The sequence below is a fragment of the Crinia signifera genome, chromosome 4, assembly GCF_055691185.1.
Source record: "Crinia signifera chromosome 4, ASM5569118v1, whole genome shotgun sequence".
Taxonomy (NCBI): Eukaryota; Metazoa; Chordata; class Amphibia; order Anura; family Myobatrachidae; genus Crinia; species Crinia signifera.
Genome location: NC_139220.1, coordinates 269,064,009 through 269,091,697, shown reverse-complemented (window position 1 = coordinate 269,091,697; position 27,689 = coordinate 269,064,009). Strand labels below are relative to the sequence as shown.

At 42.6% G+C, this 27,689-nt stretch overlaps 1 protein-coding gene across 1 annotated transcript; it reads right to left on the bottom strand.

Moving 5' to 3' along the window:
* Positions 1 to 1,632: 1,632 nt before the first annotated feature.
* Positions 1,633 to 27,094, bottom strand: MXD1 (MAX dimerization protein 1). The gene is made up of 6 exons (XM_083184522.1): positions 26,647 to 27,094; positions 20,787 to 20,883; positions 10,775 to 10,804; positions 9,374 to 9,488; positions 9,089 to 9,248; positions 1,633 to 8,813 (listed from the first exon to the last, which is right to left on the bottom strand). Exons 1-6 carry the CDS (start codon positions 26,717 to 26,719, stop codon positions 8,620 to 8,622), a joined length of 669 nt encoding a protein of 222 aa, XP_083040648.1. The 5' UTR covers positions 26,720 to 27,094; the 3' UTR covers positions 1,633 to 8,619.
* Between the last annotated feature and the right edge of the window lie 595 nt (positions 27,095 to 27,689).

Sequence of the window (27,689 nt, the reverse complement as noted above, 5' to 3'; positions counted from 1 at the left end):
GGGGGGTTTGGGGGGTTTGGGGGGGGGGGGTTTGCATCAGCACAGAGAATTTGGTCAGTGTATTTTATTTGTTCTCCATATAGCAGCTCCAGGAAACAGAATGTAGAACAGAAATACTGGAAGCCAGTTAAAAAAAGAAAATGCTACTTTGATATTGTACATACAAATAGAGGCTTGCTTGAACTTTACAGTAAAGTTAGTCACACCGGCCAATCTCATTGCGGGGTCCATAGCTAGATGTCAGCATTCTTGCTAGAACGGCTAGCTAGATCTGGCCATTTAGATCTTCCTTGCATACCTGAGATGCAACAATAATGGAAAAAAATTGCGATGCTTACCACAAGCCTCTGCATGCATGAAGAATTCTGCTAAAAATGGCTCTTGGCCGTCCTTTGCAATAATAGGAATTCTGGGTTCTGCACCCGTAGTCCTATCTGCGCATGCGTGGAGTGACGCACTTGCCACCAGGGATGCTGGTTGGATTCCTTATAGCAGTGGAAGCGCGATAGAAGCCCACAGGCGTTTATGGGCATGCTGATTTTAAAATTACGTTGCCCCCCGCATCCAAGCCATTCCGGGCTTGGTGCATATGGGGGCTGCCGCCAAACTTCTGAAACTTGCATTTTCTGCGGTTTGGCTGCATTTTTCACTTTGCTGCATCTCACCCTCTATGTTATAATGGACATTTGTAAAATATCAATTTTCTAAACATCGCGATCACCTGGGGGAGGGGTTATTACATATTTTCTGGGCACTCTGCTCCTCTGCGTGGTTGCTAGGCTACCGTCCAGCAGCTGGTCACTCTGTGTATGGTCGCAAGGTTTGTGTGGTTACAACCATGTCGGGTAGGTTGTTAATGTTTAAACATATTACTAAACAGATTGGGATACGTATTTTTTAAGTCACCAAGTTTCTCCCTATTTTACAAGCAGGTTTATGGGAAGATTTATTAAATAGCAGCTTTGACCCATGATTTGCAGACAGCCATTTGAAGAACATCAGTCTATGCCAGGCATGTCCAACCAATGGCCCTCCAGTTGCTATGAAACTACAGGTCCCATCATGCCTTGCCACAGGTTTTCTAGTAGGTAATGCTAAGACTATAGTAAGGCATACTGGGATGTGTAGTTTCACAACAGCTGGAGGGCCATCGTTTGAACATGCCTGGTCTATGCCACTGACCAGCAGCTTGCAGTGCTGACCATGTAGTACAGAGGGGGGCGGTGGGTGCTAAGAACATATGTTGGGCGAAATTTACTAAGATGGAAGTTCTCTTTTACATGGAATGTTGCTATGGGCAACCAATCAGGATCGACTTATTTATTTAGAACCTTCTAGAAGATAATACATAGTATCTGATTGGTTGCCCATTTCAATACCCCAAGTGAAATAGAACTCCCATCTTCGATATGTTGGGAGGTATCGAAGATGGGAGTTCTATTTCACTTGGGGTATTGAAATGGGCAATACCCTCTCAACCTCTCAACTGTCCCAATTACAGCAGGACCGTCCCGCTATATGGAGACTGTCCCGTTTTCCCTCCCGCAGTCAGAACATTTTACACAACAAGGCTAGACCGGCACAGCTTCAACCAAACCAAGAATCCACGTTCAGAATAAAGACACATTATAGTAATTAAATAATTTTTATTTCATGTTTGAACAGTTTAACAGTACAGAAGTATTTCCATATACACAGCAAGTTTTTCTGGATTTTTGTTTTGTTTTATCTTCTAAAACGTAGATTCTAAAAATGAATGTGCTGAATGCAGTAAAAAGCACCATAATGTGATCTCAACACAGCGCTCAGGAGGAGAAATGAAATAAACAAATATAAAATTATACCAACAAGGGGAACCCAACCAAGGAGAGGCTTCCCTCTATACGCTCTGCCTGCTACTTTTGGAAACACGCATTTTGGAAGACTGGCAAAACAACAGTGAATAAGACATTCGCTTTAGGTAGGATAGAGAGGGGAGCAAGAAATAAACACGTAATAGGAACAAGAAGAAAAGAAAAAAAAAAAAAGAAGTTGAAGATGGCAAATAAATATTTGGATCTAGCAAGCAGCAGAAGTCTCACCTTTAAACATCTGTTACCAATTGGTAGAACGTTCCTAAAACAGTGGTTCTCAACAAGTTTCCCTCATGTTTTGTTCTGTGGAAGCAGGCAGGAAATGACTTAGCCAGCAACAATGAGTAACTCATGCATGATTAAAAGGCATCCACAAAACATGTCCTGTTGGAGGCCATTGAGGACTAGCTGAGAACCACTGTAATAACCTGTTGTACAACCTTCATACTGATCACTGTCCATGGAACTCTACTACACCTAAAATATTGCACCGTTTCCTTGGACATCTGATCATCGCAATACAGGGACAATTACAGTATTACTGTATAAAATGGACTATATTTCTACAGGAAGTCATCAACTGATAATATACGGGTGCTTTACATACAAAATAAAAAAAATGGGAATAACGTTCTCTTTGATTATCAGAATGAGCAGCAATGTATTTCCAGTAGATACATTAATTTCTAGTTTCTACACTTGGAAAACCACAAGTGTGCCTGTATCAGCGTTAGAACGTACTCAATAGTCATCCGGAATTTGATTACACTTCCTTAGGACCCGGTGCTACGACCAAGGCACGCCAAGTCCCGTTTAGAATTTCAGGACAGCTATAAAGGAGGTCAGCATGGATTTTAATTGCAAAAAAAAAATACATTTGGTAAAAACGGAATTTCTATGAAACGCTTTAGAAATGCTTCATGTAATATCACCCCAGGCACTTGCCTCAACTTAAAAGAGAAGATGTTGTTATAATACACATTAGAATGGTTGTGTTTAGATTTAAAGGTTTGTATGCAAGACAGATGACATTCACAAAATGAGTTAATACAAAACGGGACATTGAAAACAAAAGGTGACAAAACATGAATACAATACGTAGATTATGCACCAAGGGTTGAAAACAAATAATTATTCCAAATGGGACCTTAGGTCCTAGCTGCCTGATTGCCACTTTAAACAGAAAGATAATGACCTGGACAATCATCTGCAAGTCAAGATAATGTACAGGGTTTTATAAGGCATTGGAGGGAGCAAGAGTGTGTAGAATATAGTGGGGACTTAAATAATGATAATAATAAAAATAAAATCACAAGAAAACAAATGAATGAAATACAAGTTAAATAAATGACTCAGTGACAGTTTGTGGCTGAACAGATATTTGAGGGCGTGAGTTTTATCTGTTAGTGCACTACATGCTTAGCGAGTTGATGGTCTGGATTCTCAGTGCTTCAGTGAGATTGTGTGTTCATGTATTTTGGATCAAGATACAATGTGCGTAGAGAAAAAGCGCACTAGTGCCAGAGTATCGTTGAATACAAGGGCTGTGAATTAGCGCAAGTGAAACGATCGGTATTTGCCGAAATCTCTGCACTTTCTAACGTCCTGCACACCACTGATACTAAACGTGGTGTACGTTTGTTTAATGAAAAAATGGAAAAGGAATACCCATAATGCTGGCTTGTTCAGAAATAGGAGGCGTTACCATGTTCCTGTTTGCAGCATGGAGACCTGCGATTGGCTGGATTTAATAGATGCCTTTCATGGAGCAAAGCTATGGAATTCATACTAAGGGAATTATTTAAGGACATACTGCAATAGACACTAGTGTACACCCAAAGCTGTCAATGAAATGCTGTCTTTTTTTAAATTTATTTTTTTAAGCGCAGGTCCCAAAAGGAATGCAAAATATCCGACAGGTTTCAATGGCTTACAAATCATTTCTGCTTACCGAACCAGCTCATTCAATAAGCCTGATCATGCACTAGTACCCTATATGTCCAATAAATCATTAAACACTGAGGGCCATTTGCTTTAAATGACACCTTGGTTAGCTTTGGAAAAGAAATACAAAATCGGGAGGTCAGAACTGCAAAGGCATTCCATGACAAGAAACAGCGACTGTGTGAGTAATGCTCACCTTGGCCAAAGGGACTGCGCTCCTACTGGCAATATATACGGAGTTTGTGTCTGGTAACAGGGAAGGACCTTGGTCAATAACATTACAGTCCACATACTGTATATGTAGTAATGATGCTGGTGGGCAAGTTACAGGAATAAGCTCTTTACACAACAATTGCTTCCCCTATGACTGAAAGACCACATTAGCTTGCTTTCAGAGTCACAAATGGCAAAATTGTAGCAGTGTTGTAACTAAAGGCCCGAGGCTTGGCAGCTTTTAAATGTAGAACATCCATTACATTAACAGCGTAGCATCTCAGATAGTAATTCAAGTAAGAGATTCAGAATAGTGCACAAACATGATAAATGTTTAAGTTTCTAACCAATGAACGCTGAATTGCTTTGCAAAGTGAATCATGGTTGTCAGCATGCAGTGTGGGGGTAGCCATTTTATGGCCTGCACCAGATTCAGCCTATCAGATCAGTAGGAACAAGTCATAATACTGGTCTCTAGGTAGCATCCTCAAGAACATTGGTTTAGCCAACAAAATAGCCAAATGCTTTGAGCACATGAAGGCTGCAACTTATAATGTATACACATGAAGGACTAAACTGGGGCCTGTTCCTCACAAATGGTCATCTTAGGAGTGGGTGGGAGCAAATCCGTGCAAAGAAACGGGCGCAATTTTCAAAGGTTTTAGTTTACCGGCCAGTCAGAATGTAAACACAATTGGCGAGCCACCTTCGCCTGAACCAAAAGAATGGACCCTACTACATTCAGCTAGTGGTGTTCCTATTTCAGCCTGGAGAAGGCTTTATAAATACATTCTGCTTCACAGATGTAAAAACTAAACAGAGATGTATGGTTTCCTTTTGTGTGTAAACTTGCAAACCCTAAAGATTGTCCACCCCCTTCCCACACTGTACAACAAGGGTCGAAATTCATTGACTTGTCAACATGAACTATTAGGTCAAGAACTGACCAGACTACAAAATCCAAAATTGACCCTTAAAGCCAGAACATTATTTTAAGCAAGTTGTTCAAATGTCTTTAATAGTAATGTGGGCAAGGGGGTGATTGGGAACATATAAATAGGATATTGCACAAAGGATGGAGGGGTCAGAAAGCTGTTAAAGGAGTGCTATGCCCAGTGAGGGCCACTGCGTTTGCGACTGACACGTGACTCTTCTAACATCACAATTCTGACGCATGTGCGATAGCTGCGCAAGTGACACCTGCTGGACAAAGTGCTTTAAAACTATGCAACTCTTGTTGTCCCTGAGTTTGACGATGTGTATAGAATACGTTTACTAAACAAGAAATAATGACGTTTGGTTGGCCAACTAATGGAACGGATCTTATATGGACTGACGTCATTGGCTTAATGCTTAACAGATGCCCAATGGCTGTTCATCCCCCCCTATGATGCCAAAAAAAAGGAGTATTCTGCTTTTTTCCCGATATTATAAAAAAAAAAAAAAAAAAACATAAAAGTAACAACAAAACAAAAATATATATTTATGTGTCAATCACCTATACACAGAGCCACTGATATCATGGAGTGAATTTAAGGTTTACAATCACATATTGGTTTGGGCCACAGTGCTAGTTTCCGAACCTCTAGGCCACCAAGGGCATTATCACAGTCTAAAGGCAGATGTAATATTGCCAAAACAAGCACAGCAGCTGCATCTTATGTATTCCAAGCACCCCACACACACGAAATGGCCACAGCGCTCAGACCGCAGGACCCTCTTTAGCCTGGCACAGAGTCTGACGTAACTTAGAAAGAATTTTTCAATTGAATGGATTATATGACTTTTCGTTAGTCTCGCTTTACGGTGAGGGGAAAAATAAAAACACTACACATTGTGATTAAAATGTGTGCTAAATCTGCAGATAGAGATCTATATTATATATTTATATACATACAAAAACTTTTGAACATTTATAAAAGCACAAATTCATAAGAACCTCCCTAATACATCAGCTATACAAAACATGAATAAATAGTTATAGATTTAATGTGAGTTATTTACAAATTGGTGTGCTCTTTAACAGCATAAATTAAACGGGTTTCTAAAAAGGTACAAAACTCGAACAAGATGGAGTTTCAGTCAAAATAACAGGATACAAGCCAGGCAGAAACAGTGCTAGGAGCAGTGAATGCATCACACCCAAAACTAGGTAATGCAGTATGTCCCTGAATTGGTTTCAAAGTATTTCACAGAATACTTAGCCTGTGATGACTTCAGCCCTGTGTTATCTAGGCAAATGTTCCTGTGAGACATAGGCAGAATGTAACACAGTTCGAGTTCGCTAAAGGTGCAGGATGCCGGCCGAAGTTGGACATTTATTTTTTAAATCACCAATCATTTACAACCCAAAACCATGCCATGTAAAGAATGGCCACTTTAATAATAAAATAAAAAAAGATCGAGTTTGGATGGCATCCGGCCAACGTTGATTGTATTAGATCCTGCCGTTAGAGGGGGATCATCACAGCGGCCTAATTAAGTCTCATCCGATGGTTCTACAGTGGTTGGGTACAACACCGTTTAGTGATTGAGGCAACATTAAAAAGGGCAAAGTATGGAGGAGTTTAAGGAATCTGCAATGCTGGTTAATCTCAAAAATATATTATTTACTTTTGAGATTGCGCGAGGGCTGACTGAAAAAAAAAAGAAAAAAGGAAGTGAATTTCAGTTACAGAACTGACTTACCTACTCGGCGTGAGCAAAGAGCTGCCCTGTGTGATGCCAGTTATGTGGTTAATGAGATGGTTATTGCTCCAGTGTCTGTGTGGTGTAGCAATGACTTAAGGCCTAATAATCAACAGTGGACAACACGACAAGTCCTACTCTCAGCATGGACCAGAAGGAAACCCTGTGGCAGTACTTTGAGAGCACACACACACACTGCAGATTTGGTTTTGTAAAGAAAGGGTACTAAACCTTATATTCTGCACTCAAACACTGAGTGTTTCTTGTTCATCTGTGAGGTAGGAAAAAAAAACTCTTCAAAATAAAAACATCTGCTTGTGGGAAGTCTATGCAGCAGCAAATGCTAGGGGATAAATACGAACAGCACAGCTACAATGCTTTTACAAGGTTTCGGTAATGTTCTTGTCCAAATAACGGCTTGCTATGAGATGTGTGTTTTGTGTACAGAACAAAGGTCTCCATTGCCTTTTGTACCAAGTGCTCTCTGGGTAAATGTGTGAAGAAGATACCAATTCATTTAAAGAAGGACATAAAAGGCTAAATGGTCAAATTTACTTTGTGTCACTCCTTAGAAAAGAAGGAGCCAGCCTGTTGCTCCGCAGCTATTATGGAACTACAACTCCCAGCATAATCTACCAATCATAATTGATGCATGCTGGAATTTGTAGCGCAACAATAACTGAAGAAACATAAGCTACCCGAACTTGACAGATTTAGGATGTTAATAAAGTTAATTTAATGGTATTTAACTTCTGCTGAAACATGGAGGCTGATTCAACTGTTTCTATCAGAACTATTCAATTATCACTTTGATCAGAGGCTCATTAGCATTTTGCGCAACTGATAGCTCTGGGTTTAGCAGCGCAAAGGAGCTAAACTTGTATAAAGTTCCCATTTGGGTGCTTAAGGCACCTCCGAAACCTGTGAGAAAAAAAAAATGTGCGTGTGCCCTTCGGTAATGGGCATCTGATCGGATCGACAATTGAATAGCTCTGAAAGACACCCAGCGGGGGTCACAGGAAACAATTGAATCGGTCCCATGGAAATTGATGACCAATTTACAAGACAATTCTAAAAAGCCATAATAAACACCAACAACATAAAAACAAAAAAAAACAAAAGGATAACAAAACACTGAAACAAAGTGGGGGGAATGGGAGAGGTTGACACAGATTGACATTGTAGATCTCCAAAAAGAAGCCAGAGAGGTTCAGCTTTGTGTTTCTTCCGACTGTGCTGGGCTCAGTGCAACATTTAGTGCACAAATTTTTGTGGAAAAAATATATATATATATATTAGCAGCATTCTCACTATTCTGAGCCAGAATCACTAAATAGAGACGAGAACTCCCTTCTGTAGCTTCCGATTTATCGTATATTAGCTGTAAACTGAAAGGGCTTGCAGTGTAGCAAGATGCTCTAGCCATAAATCCTTCATACCGCTCCCAGAAGTGTATTCCAGGTGATGCAAGAAAGTGTCGGTGTTGCAGGGAGATACCAAGATCTTTGTGCTTGGTCAAATCTAGTGGGTGGATAGGACAGATGCAGCAAGTAAGCACTACAAACTCACTCCTGCATTTGCAGTCAATCCTGATCATTGCTCCCCATATACATAAATATAAATATGCAATTTATTTTCTTTCAGTGCTTTGTGTGTTTCTGGAATGTAGTTTCCCGGAGGACAACTGGTGGATGGGACTGGGTGTGATTTAAAATGTAAACTGACACCCACACACCTCTCAGGAGCTCTGGGTAAGGGAGGCAAACAGAGAGCTGGAAGTCTGAGTGGGCAATTTCACGTGCAAGATTATGGTGCGAATGCAGTCACTAGATAAGACCGTCTCTGACGTTGGAGCACTCAAAAAGGAGGGAGAAGAATTGCTGGGACATTTGGAACCTCCTCACCTTCTTTTACTGGTGGTTTATAGGGTAACACTGGCTTTTGGATTGTCTTGTAGTTCTAGCCTTTTAATGCCGGCGCTGGAATACCCTTCATCGCTGCAAAGGCTTTGCAGACTTCCTCTCTCATCCAAGTCACTGGCGCTGCTGCTGCTACTGCTCCAGTCAAGGTCCGCGGTTAAAAAGTCTGTGCTCTCTACATCCACATCAATCTCCTCTGTGAAGTAAATACATCTGGTAAGTAGTGATCACTTTTGTACAGTGCACCTACACAGAGAAGAAGCAGCCATTTTGTGTCTGTAAACCAATATTCTGTCAGCCAATCAATTCACTGGGTACTAGTGACATCACTGTGGCTTTAGACTGCACTCATGAATAAAGGTTTGCTTCACAAAATGCCTGCCTCCACCATTTAGGCTCTGTACTACGTTTTAGGGAAACCTGTGTAAACAAGGACTGGGAACCCGGATAAAGATGAAGGTTTTCACTCACCCCGGTCAGAATCTGATCTCTCGGATGACACTGCAGATCCTATACTGTCCATTCGTATCCTGTCAACCCCGAATTTCTCTAGCTGCCTCTTCAGGTGTCGCTGCTCCCGCTGTAGCTGCTCTATTTGGTGCTGTGACTTTCGGTCACAATCTTCAAGTTTCTAGTAAAAAAAAATAAAAAAAAAATACATGAGTTGTACAAAGTTACAGGCCGCCATGTTTAGTGAAATTAAACTCCTAGAACCCTCAGCCAGCGAGAGACTACCTACGTGGGAATCATGCTTACCTTTATGTGTAACTTTGCTCTTGTCAACAGACTTAAGGTGGTATGTCTGTTAGTTTCAGGCCCGAGTGGTACTAACACTTTTAGCTTTTCAAGACAAAGCCTTAAATGAGCTCGCCTAGGAAAGGGAACATAAAACGAAAGTGGATTTAACAAAAATGTTGGAGATGATCGTGAGCAAAGTTTAAAGAACTAATCAGACAATGGGGAATATTCAATGCCGGGGGCGAGCTGTGACAGCGAGTGGGGCTGCCTGCTCGCCGTCCCAGCTCACCCTGTCAGTATTCAACTGACCCCCCTGCATACGCCGATTCCCTCACGCTCCATTTTTGAAGCGAGGGGGAAAAAAAAAAAAAATCGGCATATGCGGCCGCAGAAGCAGCGAGACTCGCGGCTAAATGCAGCGGGCTCCCTGCATTAGCCCCGAGCCTCGCTGTTAGGGGGAATTCTCGCTGTCCTGTGACAGCGAGGATTTCCCTGGAACATAGAATAGGGTGAGCGGCCGGCGAGGGGGTTAAACAGATCGCTGGTGTTCTGCGATCCCCACCATTTAACCCACTCGCCGGCCACATTTAATATGGGCCATTGCTGAAGTATAATCCCTGATAAGGAGCCGCTGGGACCTGCAATAAAACACATGGAATTGGGGACTTCTCCCCGATCCCATGCGTTCTCACCTGATCGCGGGTCCATTTTTGGCTCATAATTCTAAACTGAGATAATGACCATCTGTCATTAATCGAGATATCCGGCCATTTTGCAGCATCGGGATAATAGGATATCCCCCTTCAGGCATGTCCAAACTGTGGCCCTCCAGCTGTTGTGAAACTGCACATCCCAGCATGCATTGCCGATAGTTTCAGCATTTCCTAATAGCAAAACTGTGACAAGGCATGACGGGACTTGTAGTTTCACAACAGCTGGAGGGCTATAGTTTGGACATGCTTGCCCTATGTGTTCCCAACTCTTAAAAACAACAAAATCCCTCAATTTACTATTGAATATTCTATATTTATATATTTTTCTTTGAACATAGAACGTATAGTGTGAAGCAAACAAACTCCTAGATTTTTCTGCTAAAATTATCTTTGTAAAGTATTTTTTGCACTTTGATGTGTAACAAAGTGTGCTCACGCTAAGTATACCTAATAATTACATCAATTATTAGGGTGGAAGCATACCAGGGAAAGAGGCAAAACAAAAACCGTACAGCCACACACTGAAGGGAAGGACTAATGAATGAAAGATTGGTAGGTAGAGGGGAAATATGACAACTCTATAGGCACTAGGGAGGACCTCACACGTCAGGGAGGAAGGAGGTGACGATAGGATTGTCGGCAGCTATAATAAAATTATTGTGTTGCTGGAGATGAATAAATAAACCTGTAAAATGACTGGACATACCTGTTCTTCTCCATTTCATTATGGGTTGACCTGAAATGCAAAAATAACCAATATATTAGTCACATCCTCTATATCATTAGGCTGTTAATTACACAGTAATTAGAATATTAGATACATTGTTGTGATAAACGTGCAGATATAGAAGTGGAGTACGCCATCGGTGCATCGATTACAACTGGAGGAAAACAAACTTTTTTTTACGCAGGTCAAACACTCTGTGGGAAATTTACTAAGATGGGATATCTATTTCACAGGGGATGTTGCTATGGGCAACCAATCAGCATCTACTTCTTATTTATTTAGCACCCTTTAGAAGATAAGACAGGATCTGATTGGTTACCCATAGCAACATCCCATGTGAAATAGAAAGCTCGTCTTAGTAAATTAGTTAAAGCGGCAATCCAATATCATGTGACCACCTTTAAAGCATATATTGGATATCATTTTTTATTAGTTGCTACAAAATATATCTCCCCATGAAAGTCTCTCTGGACAGTCACTTCACACATATGCAGTTTACAGTGCTTAACATGCCATGAGATAGGAGAAGAACTTGTGCATATACAGACAGAACACTGAATTGCTTTCCAAAGCCCCTCTGACCCCCACATAATAGACTATGTGACTGTGGTTACCATGGTAGTCACATGATGCAAAAACTTTATTTTGCTTGTAGCCTTTCACAGTGATTTATATTACAAACATACACACCACAACTTTTTCCTGAGATTTCTTCTATAAAAAAAAGGTGCAACTAGACCGTCAACTGGGAACTTCTTAGTATCATGCTACCAGGGCCGAAAGACATGCTTTTCAATAAATAATGTTGTAATTATTCGAGGCAAGATTCAAGTTCTGCTTTTCTTATTGTATTTTCATTAAACGGATGTGGGGCTCGATTCAGATTTTGGGAAAAAAGTACGAAAGAGCAAGTAACGGTCCACCTGGACAAACCACGTTGCACTGTACTGCATGGGGTGCCAATACATACATATTTCTGTATGAGTGGTAAATACGGGCTGCTTTTGTATGTAGCCCAAAAATGTTGAACAGCCTTATTTTTACACTGCAATTTAGATTTTAGTTTGGAAACACTTCTCCCAAGTCTAAGGGGGGTATTCAATGTCAGGGTCACGGCAGTCGAGCTTGCTCGACCGCCGTGACCCAGTCCCGTTCTCGGTCAGCTCGACAGAGAACACGCAGGCGGGATTCAATGTCCCGCCTGCCAGGGAGCGAAAATGGGGCGTGGCCGCGAGTTGCGGCCGGGAAGAGGCGAGTTGCAGCACGCAGCTCGTCACTTCCAGGCTGTTCTCGGCAGAACGAGCCCGTTCTGCCGAGATACCCTGCTCAATGCTGTCGGGGAAGACAGCATTGAATAGGGCCCGGCGGGCATCTCCCCGGAGATTGAATATCCCCCTACATCTCTATGCACAGCTAAACCCCAGATTATAACTCAATGGAATATGACCTGGCCAGACCTGGGTAAAGGTACAGTGTAAAGAGGCAACCCGTGTCTTCCATCCCAAGTGTTGTTAGAATCCTATGGATAGCTGGATCACCAGTGCTTAAAGATTATAAAGGTCATTGCCAATTGCTGGCCACTAACAGTCTAGTCTAAGGTGTGAACAAGTTTTCAAACCGCTGTGACACTGTGTTCAAGTTACCTGATTGGAGAGAAGTTTTTGGTGGAAACTTGCTCTTTCTTACTTTATTCCCTAAACAGAACCAGGCCCCTGGTGTCTTTTACATTACCGGATTCTTGGTCCAAGATGTGAGACTTTGCATACGGACATATACCATCACATCTGATCATGAAATTACCCATCATCAAGCTCCAGGTACAGCGCAATGGGGCAGATGTATTAAGCCTTAACGAGATAAATACAAGGGTGATAAAGAGAGATAAACGTCCAGCCAATCACCTGCTAACTGCCATGTTGCAGCCTGTGTTTAAAAACAGTCAGTAAGGAGCTGATTGGCTGGACATTTATCTCTCTTTATCACCCTTGTATTTATCTCTTGTTAAGGCTGAATACATCTGCCCCAATGTGATCTAAGGACACGGAGTTATGAGTGGTCTCAGGTAAAGCTGTACACTGTAATGGAGGACTATGTACATGTATGAGGGTAATGTTCAGCTGTTTGAGGTACAGTAGGACAGTCAGCTGCTATAGGTCGTTCTGCAAGTTATAGGAAGTCAAGGTGTAGACTTGGCAACACCTGAACTTGTTTCCACCGACACAGTAAGAGGCAATAAATTACACATTTTTACAGGTGTTTAGTATAAAGATCCAGTCAGCTAAGAATTTTTTATAATCACAGCAAGCAAGACATGACCGAGTGCAGTAAGCACAATCCATTGATTATAAGTTGCACTCCTCCCTACATAATCCTAGGTGAACTGAAAAGCCATCAGTGTCTGCTGGATAAGACAAGGGATTTATGAAATAAAAAACAAAAACACATTACTGCCACTGGCCACATCTTCACTTACAGCAACAATTTTCTAGTTACATGATAGCAATCAAACCCGCACATGGGGTAATATAGTGACTAGGACATCACATATATGTTTGACTCTGTATTTGAAACCTTTATCCTGCAAATGTAATGCAACAATTTCATATATAACCCCGTGGCATTAAGGGGTGTACACACGGTGCGACTGCCTTGCTAATCAATCCCTATTATATAGGGATCGAATTGTACTACATTTGCATACCTCCCAACATGACCCTCTCCAGGAGGGACACAATGCTCTGCTCCTGGACTTCCCTGGTAATGTATGATTGCCGTCACCTGTAATAAAACACCTTTCTTATCAATTAACTAGCTCCCCACAGGTGATGGCAATCATACATTCAGAGGAAAGTCCAGAAACAGAGCATTGTGTCCCTCCTGGAGCGGGTCATGTTGGGAGGTATGCATTTGGTTTATATAGTACAGATCTGTACTATATAGACTTGCCTGCTTTTTGATTTCTATGCCACGCATTGGGATTGAATTGCCATCTAATGCAGCTGAAAACCGCTCGATGCCTATTCGATTTTGTTTTGACTGTATAGCGAGAGAGCTAGTCAGAATTGCACCGTTAACAGAGAATATTTGAACATTCACATCAGTCCCTGCCCCAGTTGAGCTTACAATCTATATTCCCTGCCATATGTACGCGCACACACAGACATTCTAGGGTTAATTTTGTTGTGAGCCAATTAGCCTACCATTATATTTTTGGATTGGGGAGGTTAACCAGAGTGCCCGGAGTAAACCCACTCAAGTACGGGGAGAATATACAAACTCTGCATAGTTAGAGCCATGGTGGGGATCAAACCAATTACCTCAGTGCTGTGAGGCAGTAATGCTAACCATTACACCATCCATACTGTGTAGGGCCCTTCAGGTGCACACAGCTGACATTACGGTTATGTTGTTCCACCATTATAACTTGCTCATAACTAGTGAGCTATATACCACAGGCATTAACAAAGTGGACTGCTTCTATGAGAGCAATAAAGCAATGTGGAAGGAATAGGGGTGCATATGAAAAGGGAAGAGATAAAAAAGCAGAGAACATGGAGATAAAAAGGAGGAGAAATGAAATGTGGTGTTAAGGGACTGGAACTTGCAGCCTTTCCCACCAGAATGAAGGCATGGGAACCTCAGAATGAGGTGATTTGGGATCTGAGAGCTTCATATTGTTGCTGGTTCCAAATGTGAAACTTACACAGGTAATTTCTCTTTTGTTTTTTAAGATTGAAGTCAGCAGTGTGCTGGAGAGACACATCAACTAGATCTACTGCATGAAGAGCAAGGAAGGATGCTCATACAGATAGCATTGATTTCTATGGAGAAGCAAACTAACACAAGGGCTTTCTGTCAAGAGATAAGAGGAGACTATTGAATTGGGGTAGCACAAGCACATCCTATACCTATCCTGATCATACTATGTAATCTGTTTGGTTAAAATCCCATGTCAGTCTTAAAAATAGCATGCGAGCATCAGTGTCCCATCCGTTCCCTCATAGGACCGAACCCCTTTCTACCCCAGCTCTGTGCAGTATGGTCAGAAGTGTTCTTTGCATGGGTATTCAACAAGCTGCCCTCCAGCTGATGTGTAGCTACAGATCCCAGAATGCTCCAAAACAATTGTATCCTGCTATTATAGCAAAACTGTCGCAGGGCATGCAGGGATATGTAGCTGGAGGGCCATGTGTTCAAGACCCTGCAATAGTGGATGCCGGACGCCATGAATTGATGACAGAGGCATTTCCATTTGTCCACTCATTCACTAGATTGCCAGTAGCCGGCATAAGTAACTTCTTCCATCTAGTACGACTGGATTGGTTGTTCAGGCAAGATGTCAAACCAGCATTCGGCGACAAAGGCATGCATGTCTTAACCTCTGGATGATGTACCAGACATCTGGATGGAGTCATGTGGGAAAAAATATTTCCCCCTCCCCCCAGACAAGAGGTTCAGAATCATGTGGACAGACTGTACAGTGGTTAGTGGCAGACATGTCCATATACCTGTAAGACTAGAGCTACAGGTCCTTGTCATCTATAGACATCCTCTCAGCTTTATTGGCAGATGAGTTTTGTGACACAAACAAACTTGAAAAACTTGGGCAAGAGAAAAAGAGTAGGAGTGTTCGGGAGGGCTGGGGTTTCGGTGGAGTGATTCATAGATTTGTTGCGAGGAACATCTACAAAAAGAAAAACTGCTTAGACAGGCTAGGTACCTGAGCTTAAAGCTGAAATCAATTATCCACTTACGTTCAGGGACATTTCACAGAGATTACATTCACACTTCAGTGTGTAATATTACACTCAGGTGTCATCTAGGCTGGATTGCATTTACACAAACAAACAGAGAAATCTAACCAATATTTATCTATCTCCTGAAATATTCCATTTTGAAAAGGAAGTGCTCACTTGGACAACTCAGTATTAATAAGATAGATAGGGTGCATTAACACGAAAATGTGGTGAAAACCCCGTTATCAGGGTCTTTACTGCATTTTTGTATATGCTAAAGCCCGAGGGCCGGGGTACCGCTACACGAGGTGTCACCAGAAAAAGATGCCTATGGGTTTCCCTCATGGATCCCTCCCAGCACTCCCAGGTCTCAGACCGGGAAGTCCAGGCACAAAAGACAGCTCATATCGCAAGAGATGTCCCTGCGTTACTAATCACATAGGTTAGTGCATATGGGGTAGCAAAGTGGGGTCGTGGATGTTAGAGAATCCTACCCATTGATAGATACCACTTATATGGAAAGGTTGAGGACTTCGCTGATTACTCAGTCAGTGATCCAAGGAGTTTGATAAATCGGTTACTTCAGACTCCTCGCATCTATTCTTAAGGTGCACACACACAGTGAGCTTTTGGCTATGTAGGATTCTGACTATGCAATTTCTCTTGAACTCTGCGGAGCCCAGAAACCACCAATACTGACTATACACACTGTGTGATTTTGGCTATGTAAGATTTTGACTACACTAAAACACTAGTCAAAATTGGGCGACAGAGGCAGGAATCAGCACTGCATGCTGTATACACATGGTAAGATATGTGGTAAGATTTATATTGATTGTGAATATATAGTCACAAATCGGTAGCTCATATGGCACCGTGTATGCGCATTTAGAGATCTGAGGAATAATCAGGTAGTCTCCCACTGCCTCTTCCTGCCATCATCTGCCTCCTCTTGTGATCCACTGCCTCCCTGCCATCCTTAAAGGCTACACAGCAGGTATAAGCTTTAGCATTTATGAATATAAAAAAAAACCCCACACATTCAGAGCAGGGACTCTAAAAGAAGCTCTTCTCTGCACTTGTGTAAGGAATGAAGTTATCCCGTTAGCGGTCACTTGTGCTGTTTTGTGCCTCTGCAATGCTTCCATACATGTGCGGTCTGGCAGCCATTCTGCAGTAACTTGCTGGGTCCTGTAATTTTTTATTGTCTGATGGGGTCCCAGAACAATAATAAGTTTGAGAGCCTCTGATCTAGAAGATTCACAAAGCTAATTTCTATTATGCATTACATGGGATTCTAGACGATATGAGGGAAATTTGCTCTCAGGGCCTAATTCAGACCTGTTTGCTGTGCTATTACTTTTTGGAGCCCTGCGATCAGATATAAGCTGCACCACCAGAGTGAAATCCAACCCCGTGCAAGCCTGTGAATTGCTCAGCAAATACATTTGCAAGCCGCTCACCATCGGATGATTTTTCCACTGTGGGCAGTCACATGACTCACTAGGTGGCTGCAGTAGAAATAGGCTGATCAGGGCTGATGTCACATGCCTTCCCCTAAAATGCCTGGTCCCTTCTGCGGTTTCCTCTGACACTCCCAGAAAACATCCGGTTACCGCCCTCCTGTCAATCACCTTGCATGTCACATTTGTTGGCAAGCTGCTCAATCAGATTGTGATGTCACTCAGGTGCCAAAAGGGAGGGGTAATTCTGGTTAGGAAAAAAAAACATTTTGTATCCCAATTGCACACTGAGTGAGAAATGACTACATAATAGATAATACAGATATCTTGGTTGCATATACAGGTATCTGCAGATATGGGGCTAAGCCCCCAGGCCATACATCAAGACATTTGTGTCACTGGGGGTCCCTAATACGATTGGTCTGATATAGGCCCATTGTCCTGTAGAAGTAACGCAAACTGAAGCCATCATCACACACGGCTGTGTTAGAGGAAATGCAGGGTTCATATACAATACTGGAAAATCATTTTAGTAAAATAAAAAGAAAAATGACAAAGCTGTATTTTATTTTTGGTTACTTCTATTGTTATTGCATCACCCATTTATCTTAGGTTAATTACGATGTGTTAATGGCATGTTACCTGCATACTGTATTCACCGGACAGACGAATATTAGGGCTTATCTTATCAATGTAAGATATTATTGTAAGGCTTTATGAAGTACACTAGTAGATGCACCACAGTGCGCCATAATGCAGCTATGCATAGGATTAGAGTTGGATTTTCCATATGCCTGATATAAAACCCTTCAGTCTGCATACTGTATATACAGACTGTGAGGACTACAATTGAACACACACAGGTATATTATACTACTGTGATACTGTAGTCAGTGCCTTCTCTCTGCATGTGTTTCTTTGGCTGCAGTAGAAATAGGCTGATCAGGGCTGATGTCACATGCCTTCCCCTAAAATGCCTGGTCCCTTCTGCGGTTTCCTCTGACACTCCCAGAAAACATCCGGTTACCGCCCTCCTGTCAATCACCTTGCATGTCACATTTGTTGGCAAGCTGCTCAATCAGATTGTGATGTCACTCAGGTGCCAAAAGGGAGGGGTAATTCTGGTTAGGAAAAAAAACATTTTGTATCCCAATTGCACACTGAGTGAGAAATGACTACATAATAGATAATACAGAGATCTTGGTTGCATATACAGGTATCTGCAGATATGGGGCTAAGCCCCCAGGCCATACATCAAGACATTTGTGTCACTGGGGGTCCCTAATACGATTGGTCTGATATAGGCCCATTGTCCTGTAGAAGTAACGCAAACTGAAGCCATCATCACACACGGCTGTGTTAGAGGAAATGCAGGGTTCATATACAATACTGGAAAATCATTTTAGTAAAATAAAAAGAAAAATGACAAAGCTGTATTTTATTTTTGGTTACTTCTATTGTTATTGCATCACCCATTTATCTTAGGTAAATTACGATGTGTTAATGGCATGTTACCTGCATACTGTATTCACCGGACAGACGAATATTAGGGCTTATCTTATCAATGTAAGATATTATTGTAAGGCTTTATGAAGTACACTAGTAGATGCACCACAGTGCGCCATAATGCAGCTATGCATAGGATTAGAGTTGGATTTTCCATATGCCTGATGTATATACAGACTGTGAGGACTACAATTGAACACACACAGGTATATTATACTACTGTGATACTGTAGTCAGTGCCTTCTCTCTGCATGTGTTTCTTTGGGGGGGGGGGTTAGCAGAACACATCTGCCTGTGAATACCCACCTTTGTCACTATAATCACCACCTGCGGGGAGCAGAAAGATGACATCCAAATAGCAGCACCTGCCCACAAGAACCCGCCTTCACTTACATTACTCCATTAACACCTCCTGTATTTGTGTGCCTGCAGTTCCCTGGAGAACTGCTGTGTGATTGTCTGTAATGATGTGAGCCCCATCTTTCGGGTAGCAGAGAGGAGGAGGGGGGGTGTCAGCTTTAATGTACTTGTAAAGGAGAAGATATGGTGCGCAATTTCAAAGCGTGCTTTCTCATTGAGAAGCAGCTCCGATGATGGTTGACAGGTCCTATTTGCAACGTTGTGTGGTGTAGACTCTGCTGCATGGTAAATGCATGTGAAATGTTTACTGACTGACATCTATACTTCAATTGCTCACATTTCAAGCCTTATCCATGTTGAAGGTAATGCTGGAGAATGAGACCCCAAATCTCTACTCCCCAGTGCACCTGTATAAAGAGAATTAGAATACAGTATTGTAAAGCACAACAGAATTTGCTGCCTTGTATAAGAACAGCTTAATAAATCAAATAAGATCTGTCTGTCTAAGCTTTATTGAGGCAAACTGGAGCAAAAGAATCCGGAATTCTAGACTAAACCTGTCAATTCTATTTTTAATCAGTAGTTTAATTGATTATTTACACAGACGTACGGAATTTGACGGCAGCTAAGCACTGATCACTACATCATGAGGCATTTTGCCAGTCTTGTCTAGTAGTTAGACTGGTAACACATATATTAAGTTTCTGGAGATAGATGGATAGATTTTTTTCTCCTGCATCAACCAAATTATGCATGTGGTATCTATGGTAACAGTTTAGAAACACTGTCAAATTCAATTAGCATCACTGCCTGCAGTGTTCAGGACCCAGGCTAAATGCTGCACACTTACCATGAGATAACTGCAGCAATATGTGTTCTATAAATTGTAGAAATTAGTACAATAAGAAATGTTACATGGCCATCTCATCTGCTTGCTGTTAGCTATGCACAAGTATCCCTTCCATGCACACAACTGGATTTGATGACGACAATTATCACCAGGAATGACCCATGAGACATGAACTCTGCTTGACCTTCCTCTTCTTCATCATCGCTGAGCCCAGAAAGCATAATTAAAATCCCCTCACCAGGGTCGCCATTTGTCAGAAATGGAAAATCCAACAACACGGTTACCCATGTGAATATGACCTAAAATTCTAGCTGATGTTGCTATAGTAACCAACCAAATGACATGCTCAACATTGTATTACATTGGAAAGGATTCTCTGAGAAACCCCCCAAAAAGGAGGAGATTTGCCAAACAGGTCACAAACCAGATGACGATGTTCATAATAAGAATTATAATAATCCTTGAAAATACATAATTCTTTTTAATCATAGATACACAAAGAAGCAGGCTTTGGCTACATAACAAGCACACATAGGGAGAACCAGGCCCACTATACAGAATAATGCTGGATTATACATGTACAGCATACAGGGACAATTTGTACAGCTCTTGCACACGGAATATAGGTTATGACCACACAAGCTATTTTATACAGCGATACAATGAAATTACATACTACGGATTTTCTATTGTGAAAAATGTTACACTTTTACTGTTCAATCCCACTTATTATTATTGTTGTTGCTGTGAAGTAAAAAGGATGGTAGTTGCACCCCTCCCTGCAATGTGCGCTTTCTATCTTATTCCCATGCCAGTCTGCTATGCCTTCTCGCAGATTTCACAGCTCAGACACATTTCTCACGTGAAAACAAGATGCTGTAATCACAAGAGGTTTCTCAATGAAGGCACAAACCCACGGGAGGGGGGGGGGGGGGGGGGGGGGCAGTCCTCCCAGCATCACATGTGGGCTGCAGTGTGCAAGCAGAGAGGAAGAGCCACGCTACAGAGACACACTGCACAAAGTCACAGGCAGAATGAGGTGGAAAGGATGAGAAACGGAGTCCGCCAGACCTTACCTGCTATTGCTGCTTTTTTTCGATTTGCTTTTCCGCTTCAAGCTATCCCTCTCCTTGCTATTGTAAGGCAACATGGAAGCATACCCATGCTCAGCTTCTGTGTATGACAGAGAAAACATGTCATTTAGCAGCTGTACTGCATTCGGTGCCTCTCTCCCCACAGCACAGGCAGGAGAGCAAGGAGACAACTGCTAGGTAATAACAAGCCTGTGTGTAATACATCCTAGGCCAATGTCTGCAGGGACAAAGCGAACATACATAACCAAACACAATATTCCTGAAATAAGCAGCACAGGTAATGAGATTAGATTATGCATGTGTGTATTATATATACATACAGTATATAACCATCTCATCGTACTTGTACCATGCGATATACATATTAACCATACAATGGGGCAGATGTATTCGGGATTAACAAGAGATAAATGCGAGGGTGATAAAGGGTGGGATGTATTAATATACATCGCCGCCCTTCGCCATGCCCCCCGCCGCGTTGCCAGCGCATATGTACTAACATATGCAGCTGGCATCGCGGTGCAGTGACGGAGGCCCCCCGCAATACCTGCAATGTGGTCTGCGGGGGGGGGGGGGGGGGGGGTGTCTCAGTCACCTCCTGGGAGCCTGCTTCTCCCCTGCAGCCGGGACAGCTCAGCGTAGCTGTCCCCGGCGCCTCCTCCCCCCTGCAGCCGGAAGGACGTCCGGCTGCATTGCTAGGGGGAGAAAGGGCTTACCTTCCGGGTCCAGGAGGACCTGTAAGAAGGTAAGCCCAAAGAAGGGGGAGAGGGGTGGTGGGCGAGGCGGCGAAAAGAAGCCCATAGCCTTCTATAGGGTATCGCCACCCAAAGGTGGTGATACCCTGCCCGGCGATATCGGTGCAGCCGGGTAATAGTACATAGGAAAATGCGGTAAAACAGGGGTATTACCGCATTTTCCCCTTAGAACATCCTGCCCAAGGAGAGATAAAATTCCAGCCAATCACCTGCTAACTGCCATGTTACAAGCTGTGTTTGAAAAAAGTCAGTAAGGAGCTGATTGGCTGGACGTTTATCTCTCCTTATCACCCTTGCATTTATCTCTTGTTAAGGCTTAATACATCTGCCCTAATGAGCCTAATTCTGAATCACATGTAACACACACACACACACACAGGGTTGTGGGTCCAGGTGCAAACATATCATTTAGAAAACCCTTCCCCACCCCTCTGTTGTCAGGGGCCCTAATGCAATGGCACCTGCTGCACCAATGGAAGCCTCGGACACATCATACTAAATATATAACCATCTCATGGTACTGTACATGTACCATGCTGTTTACATATGTACCATACACTGAGGCTGATTATGTAACACACACACACACACACACACACACACACACACACACACACACACACACACACACACACACACACACACACACAGATGAATTACAACTGACCAGAGTAAATAAAATAGGACTACTTTTTCAGATTATGTCACACTGCAGATGAAACCAAATTACACCTTTCTCCCTAACAGCTTAGTGCTATGCCAGGCTGGAAGCTAGTTGGCATGTACTGGGCATCGATCAGTAAAAGGTTTTCTAGTTGCAGTTTATGTTAAAGGTGAGAGATTTTAAATTTAATCCAATGAAACCCGTCGAACAAAAAATAGCGTTTACAGTAACAATGCGTTCACACTTGTGCAGGATGAAGGACGCACAGTGTGTGGTAACACTTATGTTGCCATACATGGCTCTGCTTCCGTTATAAAGGCCATTTGAGCAGAGAGGAGCTTCAAAATAAATCCCCTTAAGGTAATCTGAACAGGTTACAAAACAAGACAATATGGTTCTTCAAGTAAATCTAGTAAGCATGTCAGAATAGTAGAATACATTAAAGAAACAAACAAAAACCTCATTTTGTCTTGCCAGTATTGGATTTTTATTATCCCCTCCCCCTCTGGAATCTGTTCCGTTGACCGCGAGTAACACGCATATAATAATGTGTCACTGTATACAGCCTATGCATCCCACACTACACATCTCTGAGTATGCATCTGGCCCTTGCACTAAAAAAAAAAAAAAAATGCAAATAACCTCTATTTTTAGCAAGAGCTTATATTTCTCCACAGAGAGAAAGACCATAGAGAGGTGCAGGCATATTCATACACCACACTGCTGCACCATGTGAATTATTCAATATATTAACATAATAATAGGCTCCAAATACAAGATGAAAAAATATTTGGAGGATAATTATCAACTATTATGGAGATACTGCTCAGTAATTGTTGCTTTCAGCATTCCGCCAGCGTCCTACATTGGCTTTCAGTCCTGAATGTTGTTTATAGAGGGTATTGTAATTTGCTGTATACATGTTTGTTGTGAGGAAATTAGCACACAGTTTGGTTGCATGGAATCTATGCTCATCACACATGAACCAGGCAAAATAAAAAAGGACGTTTTAATGCATTGAATGTGACTGAGAACATTGGCATCTCAAATGAATCAGAAGAGGCTGGGTATGTAATGTAAGGCAATTATATGAATACCTTGCTTAAATGTGATTAAGAGGACGTGTAATATGAATGCTCACCGTTGCACTTTAGCAAGTAACATAGTACATGCCAGTGCTACACGTACACCAGTGCTACACGTACATACGTGCAGAAATTACACAGCTTGTGAAGGCATAATTTTCTATTAAATGTTACTGTGTAATGCATGGAACGTTGACATGTTTGATAAAAAGCTGTGCATAAAATACATAATTGAATTCTAACCCCTGTGAATACTCACTAGATTATATTATTAATACGCAAGTATTCATTACATGTATACAAGGAGTCTCAAATATGCACATTACAACATTCATTTGGGCATTACATGCTACAAATCAGACTGTACCATAGCCTTGGACCATGTTTGGTATGAGACAGCATGGTACATGTACAGTATAATAAGACCGGAGCATGGAACAGATGTGTCCTCATACACTAAGGGTCTTTGCCTTGGAGCGGTTTGTGCCCAATAGCGTAAGTAGTGCACACACTTTCTCTTTACATTTGGCATCCTGGTTGCATTGCAGATGCAGCAAAAGCCGCTCGCAGTGGACTAGAGGAGTTAGGATGACATTATGCACACAGGAATTGGTATAACACACGTCCAAAGTGGCAGATGAGGCAACTACTTGGATAAGGAAAACCACAGCGAATTGGGGCCCTTTTTATTCAGGTTTGGACTCGAGGGGGAATTCAGACCTGTTCGCTGGCAGATTCACATGGAGGCCAATTATCGGTACACTGCGCATGCATACGGTTTGCAGCACACATGCGCAAGGCCATCCTGTGATTAATCCTGCTACGATTTCTCTACGCACACCATTCGCAAGGCGATTGACAGGAAGCAGGCGTACGTTGGTGGAAACTGGACGTTTAGTGGGAGTGGTTAGAAAAACACTAAGCGAGATTGCAGGCATGCCCAAGAGTTTTAGGGGAGGGTGTGTGACGTCAGCCACAGGCCGGATATGTCTGTTTTTATTGCAGCAGCCAAGTAGGTCCAGGGCTACACGACGCCTGCGATGAGTTGTGCCCAGTGTAAAAATCATTCAATGGCGAGCCTGTTACGATGGGTTTTGGACATATTAGTTTGGATGTGTTTATTCTAGCACCTGCCATATTTGAAAATACATGCAGTTCCTCTTCCCTGCCTGGGGTGTCACTGTCTGCTGTAGTGATTCTAGCACATTGTGGTCTGTATATGAGCACTGATATGCAAACCAGATCTGCACTATAAATACCACAGCAGACAGTGACACCTCAGGCAGGGAAGAGGAACTGCATCGGTTTTCAAATATAGCGGGTGCTAGAATGAACACTATGAATGGATGTGTAGCCGTACACCACCATTCGCACAGCGAGCATATAGTTTGTGATTTCACTCTAGCAGGGTGGTGTCTAAACTGAACGCTGGCCGCACAATCAGATCTGAATAGGGCCCTCAGTTGGTGTAAGAACAGTACAAGTCCCAGTGGGCTGTGAATCCTATCAATGCAGTTCAGGCACCACCAGTTGTTTTATTTGGGCAAATAAGATACAAATTTAGAGGGGTATTCAATTGTTTTTTGGTATGCTGCACTGATGAAGCAATTTTACTGTTTGGCAGCATTCCGCTGATGCCCATTATTATCCCCCATGTGATATTTGAAGCAGAAATGTGTGACAAGTTCAGGTATACTGACGTGGTTCAAGTCTAATTGGGTGTGACTAGTGCGATAAAGGAATGGGTGCCCAGCTCTGGAACAAATACATATCGCCACTATTAAAGTGACAGGTGAGCAGGCGTGACAGGGCTTGCTAAAATAATTGAATCACCCACTTTGAGCGAATAAATGCACTTGGTACTGCTAAGTTGCACCTGGCACGCCGAGAGGGGCTGTTTGGCACAACTGAAGCCACACAAGAGGGCACATAGCCTGGTAAATGTGGAGTAAAATGAGACATTTATTTGTGAAGCCCACATGTCATGATTTTCTGTTTTTCTCCAAAACTGCATATGAATCTTTGTGAATGGATGGGTCTCAGCCATTTCTCCACCTGCTGCTGTGATGAACATTTCCATGTGGCAATGTATGCAAGAAGACCATGTGGGTGCGCTTTGGATGTGTAGCCAGTGATTCACTGGTCATGCATCTGCAATATGAATGCCAATCTCCTGCACCTAGTAAAGGATAGGCGCAAATGCTTACAATAGGGATGATGGTTCATCTTGCAAACAGAGTGGTGTGTTCACAAACATGCATACAGGTGTATAGGAGTTGTGCTTGCATTACATGCGATTCCGAATCAGGCTCTGTGTATGGTATATATGCACACAGCATAGTGCATGTTCAGTACAATGAGAAGGATATATACTGTGCATGGTATGTATGTGCACACAGATCTTTACATGTATAGTAGAAGGATACAGTTATGGTTTGTATAAGTGCACAGCCTGGTAATTGTACAGCATAGTGACAGTATGGAATGCACATTCACACTATCTGGTGCACTGCACGCGGAACAGAATGACTCAGTTATACATGAAGCGTGGTAGGCATGTCAACCTGGTACATGTAAAGTGATCATTAAGTACTGATTATTGCATGTATGTATAAACAACCTGGTACTTGCACAGTATAATGATATACATGGTGTATGTTATGCATTTGTAGTAAGCCTAGTACATGTACAATATTTTTAGTTATAAACTAAGTATTGTATGTATGTCTACACAGCCTTATACATGTGCAGTATAAACCAGACATTTGTACACTAGGTATGGAATGCAGGTGTATACATCATGGTACATGTGCTGTATAATAACTCTATTATACAGTTTGTGCATGTGCTGCATGCCATCTAAACATTGTGCATTATATGTGTGCACATACAGCCTTGTGCATGCTTAATATGTATGAGCACATATTCTCATACATGTGCAGTATAGGGAGACAATTACACTCTGTGACATGTATGTGCACACAGCCTCTTATATGTGCAGCATAGGGAGAATTACACCCTGTGACAGGTCTGTGCACACAGCCTCATACATGTGCAGTATAGGAGAGACAATTACACTCTGTGACAGGTCTGTGCACACAGCCTCATACATGTGCAGTATAGGGGAGACAATTACCCTCTGTTACATGTATGTACATACAGTATGTGCAGTACAAGGAGACAGTTCCCACACTGTGCATAATATGTATGTGTACACTGCCTAGTAAATGTGCAGTATAGGGGGGCAGTTATACACTGTATGTTACATATATGTGCACACATCCTAGCACATGTGAAGTATAGGGAGACATAGGGATGTAACACAGAGCCACTCTCACCTCTCTCCCTCCGCTCCAGATACTCCGCCGCCTCCAGCAGCATCTGGATGTTGACACAGACCGAGGCCGCCATTTTCCAGCAGCAGCAGCAGTAGGCAGGAGGAGACAGGAGTGGTGGTGACAGGACACGGCACACCGAAGGAGGTGGTAGCGGTTGGGTGACGGAGGGAGGCTGTGGCCGGGGTATGTGTGCGCCAGACTTGGGGCTCCGCACTCTCCGCCTGGGTTTTGGTGTCTGATAATAGAGTATATGGGGGATTGTTGTTTATCTGCTTCAGCAAAACACGCCCCTTGCTCGCCCGTGCAGACACGCCCACTGGCACAGTGGCGACTCTCGACTGGCTACGCTGGCACGCCACAGTGCCCGCCCCATGCCCATCATTGGCTTTTAGAACACATGGGGCTGACCAATTGAGGTCGTGGTTGGGGGCAGGAATTGCTGTCAACGGAACGTGTCTGCAATTGGGCAGCCAGCTGACAGTGACACGCCCATATAAATGGCCACGCCTACTTTCCCATATCGTGCCTGATTGGCCGCTGTTGGGAATGTGCTTCTTCCATGCAATGACGTCTTCGGGTACATCTATATTTATGCAGTATACACGCTGGGCACATGCCACATGCATGTACAATAGTACCCGTAGCAGCTAAGGGCAGGTGACCCGGAACACACTTTATTATCACCCTGAAGAAAACATCCGGCGTAAACATATATCCAGCATAAATTATCTCAGATAAATCCATTGTTTTATCATTGCGTCTGAGTTTCTAGAGAAGTGGCACTCACGTTCCTTCTAAAAAACGAGACGATGACTACTGTATAATCTATATAATATCTCCAAGTGAATGCACACCTATATATACCACAGTAAAGATCCCAGTGCACGCAGCGATAGGTACCACAGTGAGAGTGTGTATATGCCAGTAAATGCATAGCTATGGGTACCTTGTTGGGAGAGTACATACGGTATATATCTCAGAGAATGAATAGCTATAGTTACCAGTGTAAAAGTGTATATATCCCACAGCTATAGGTACCAGTG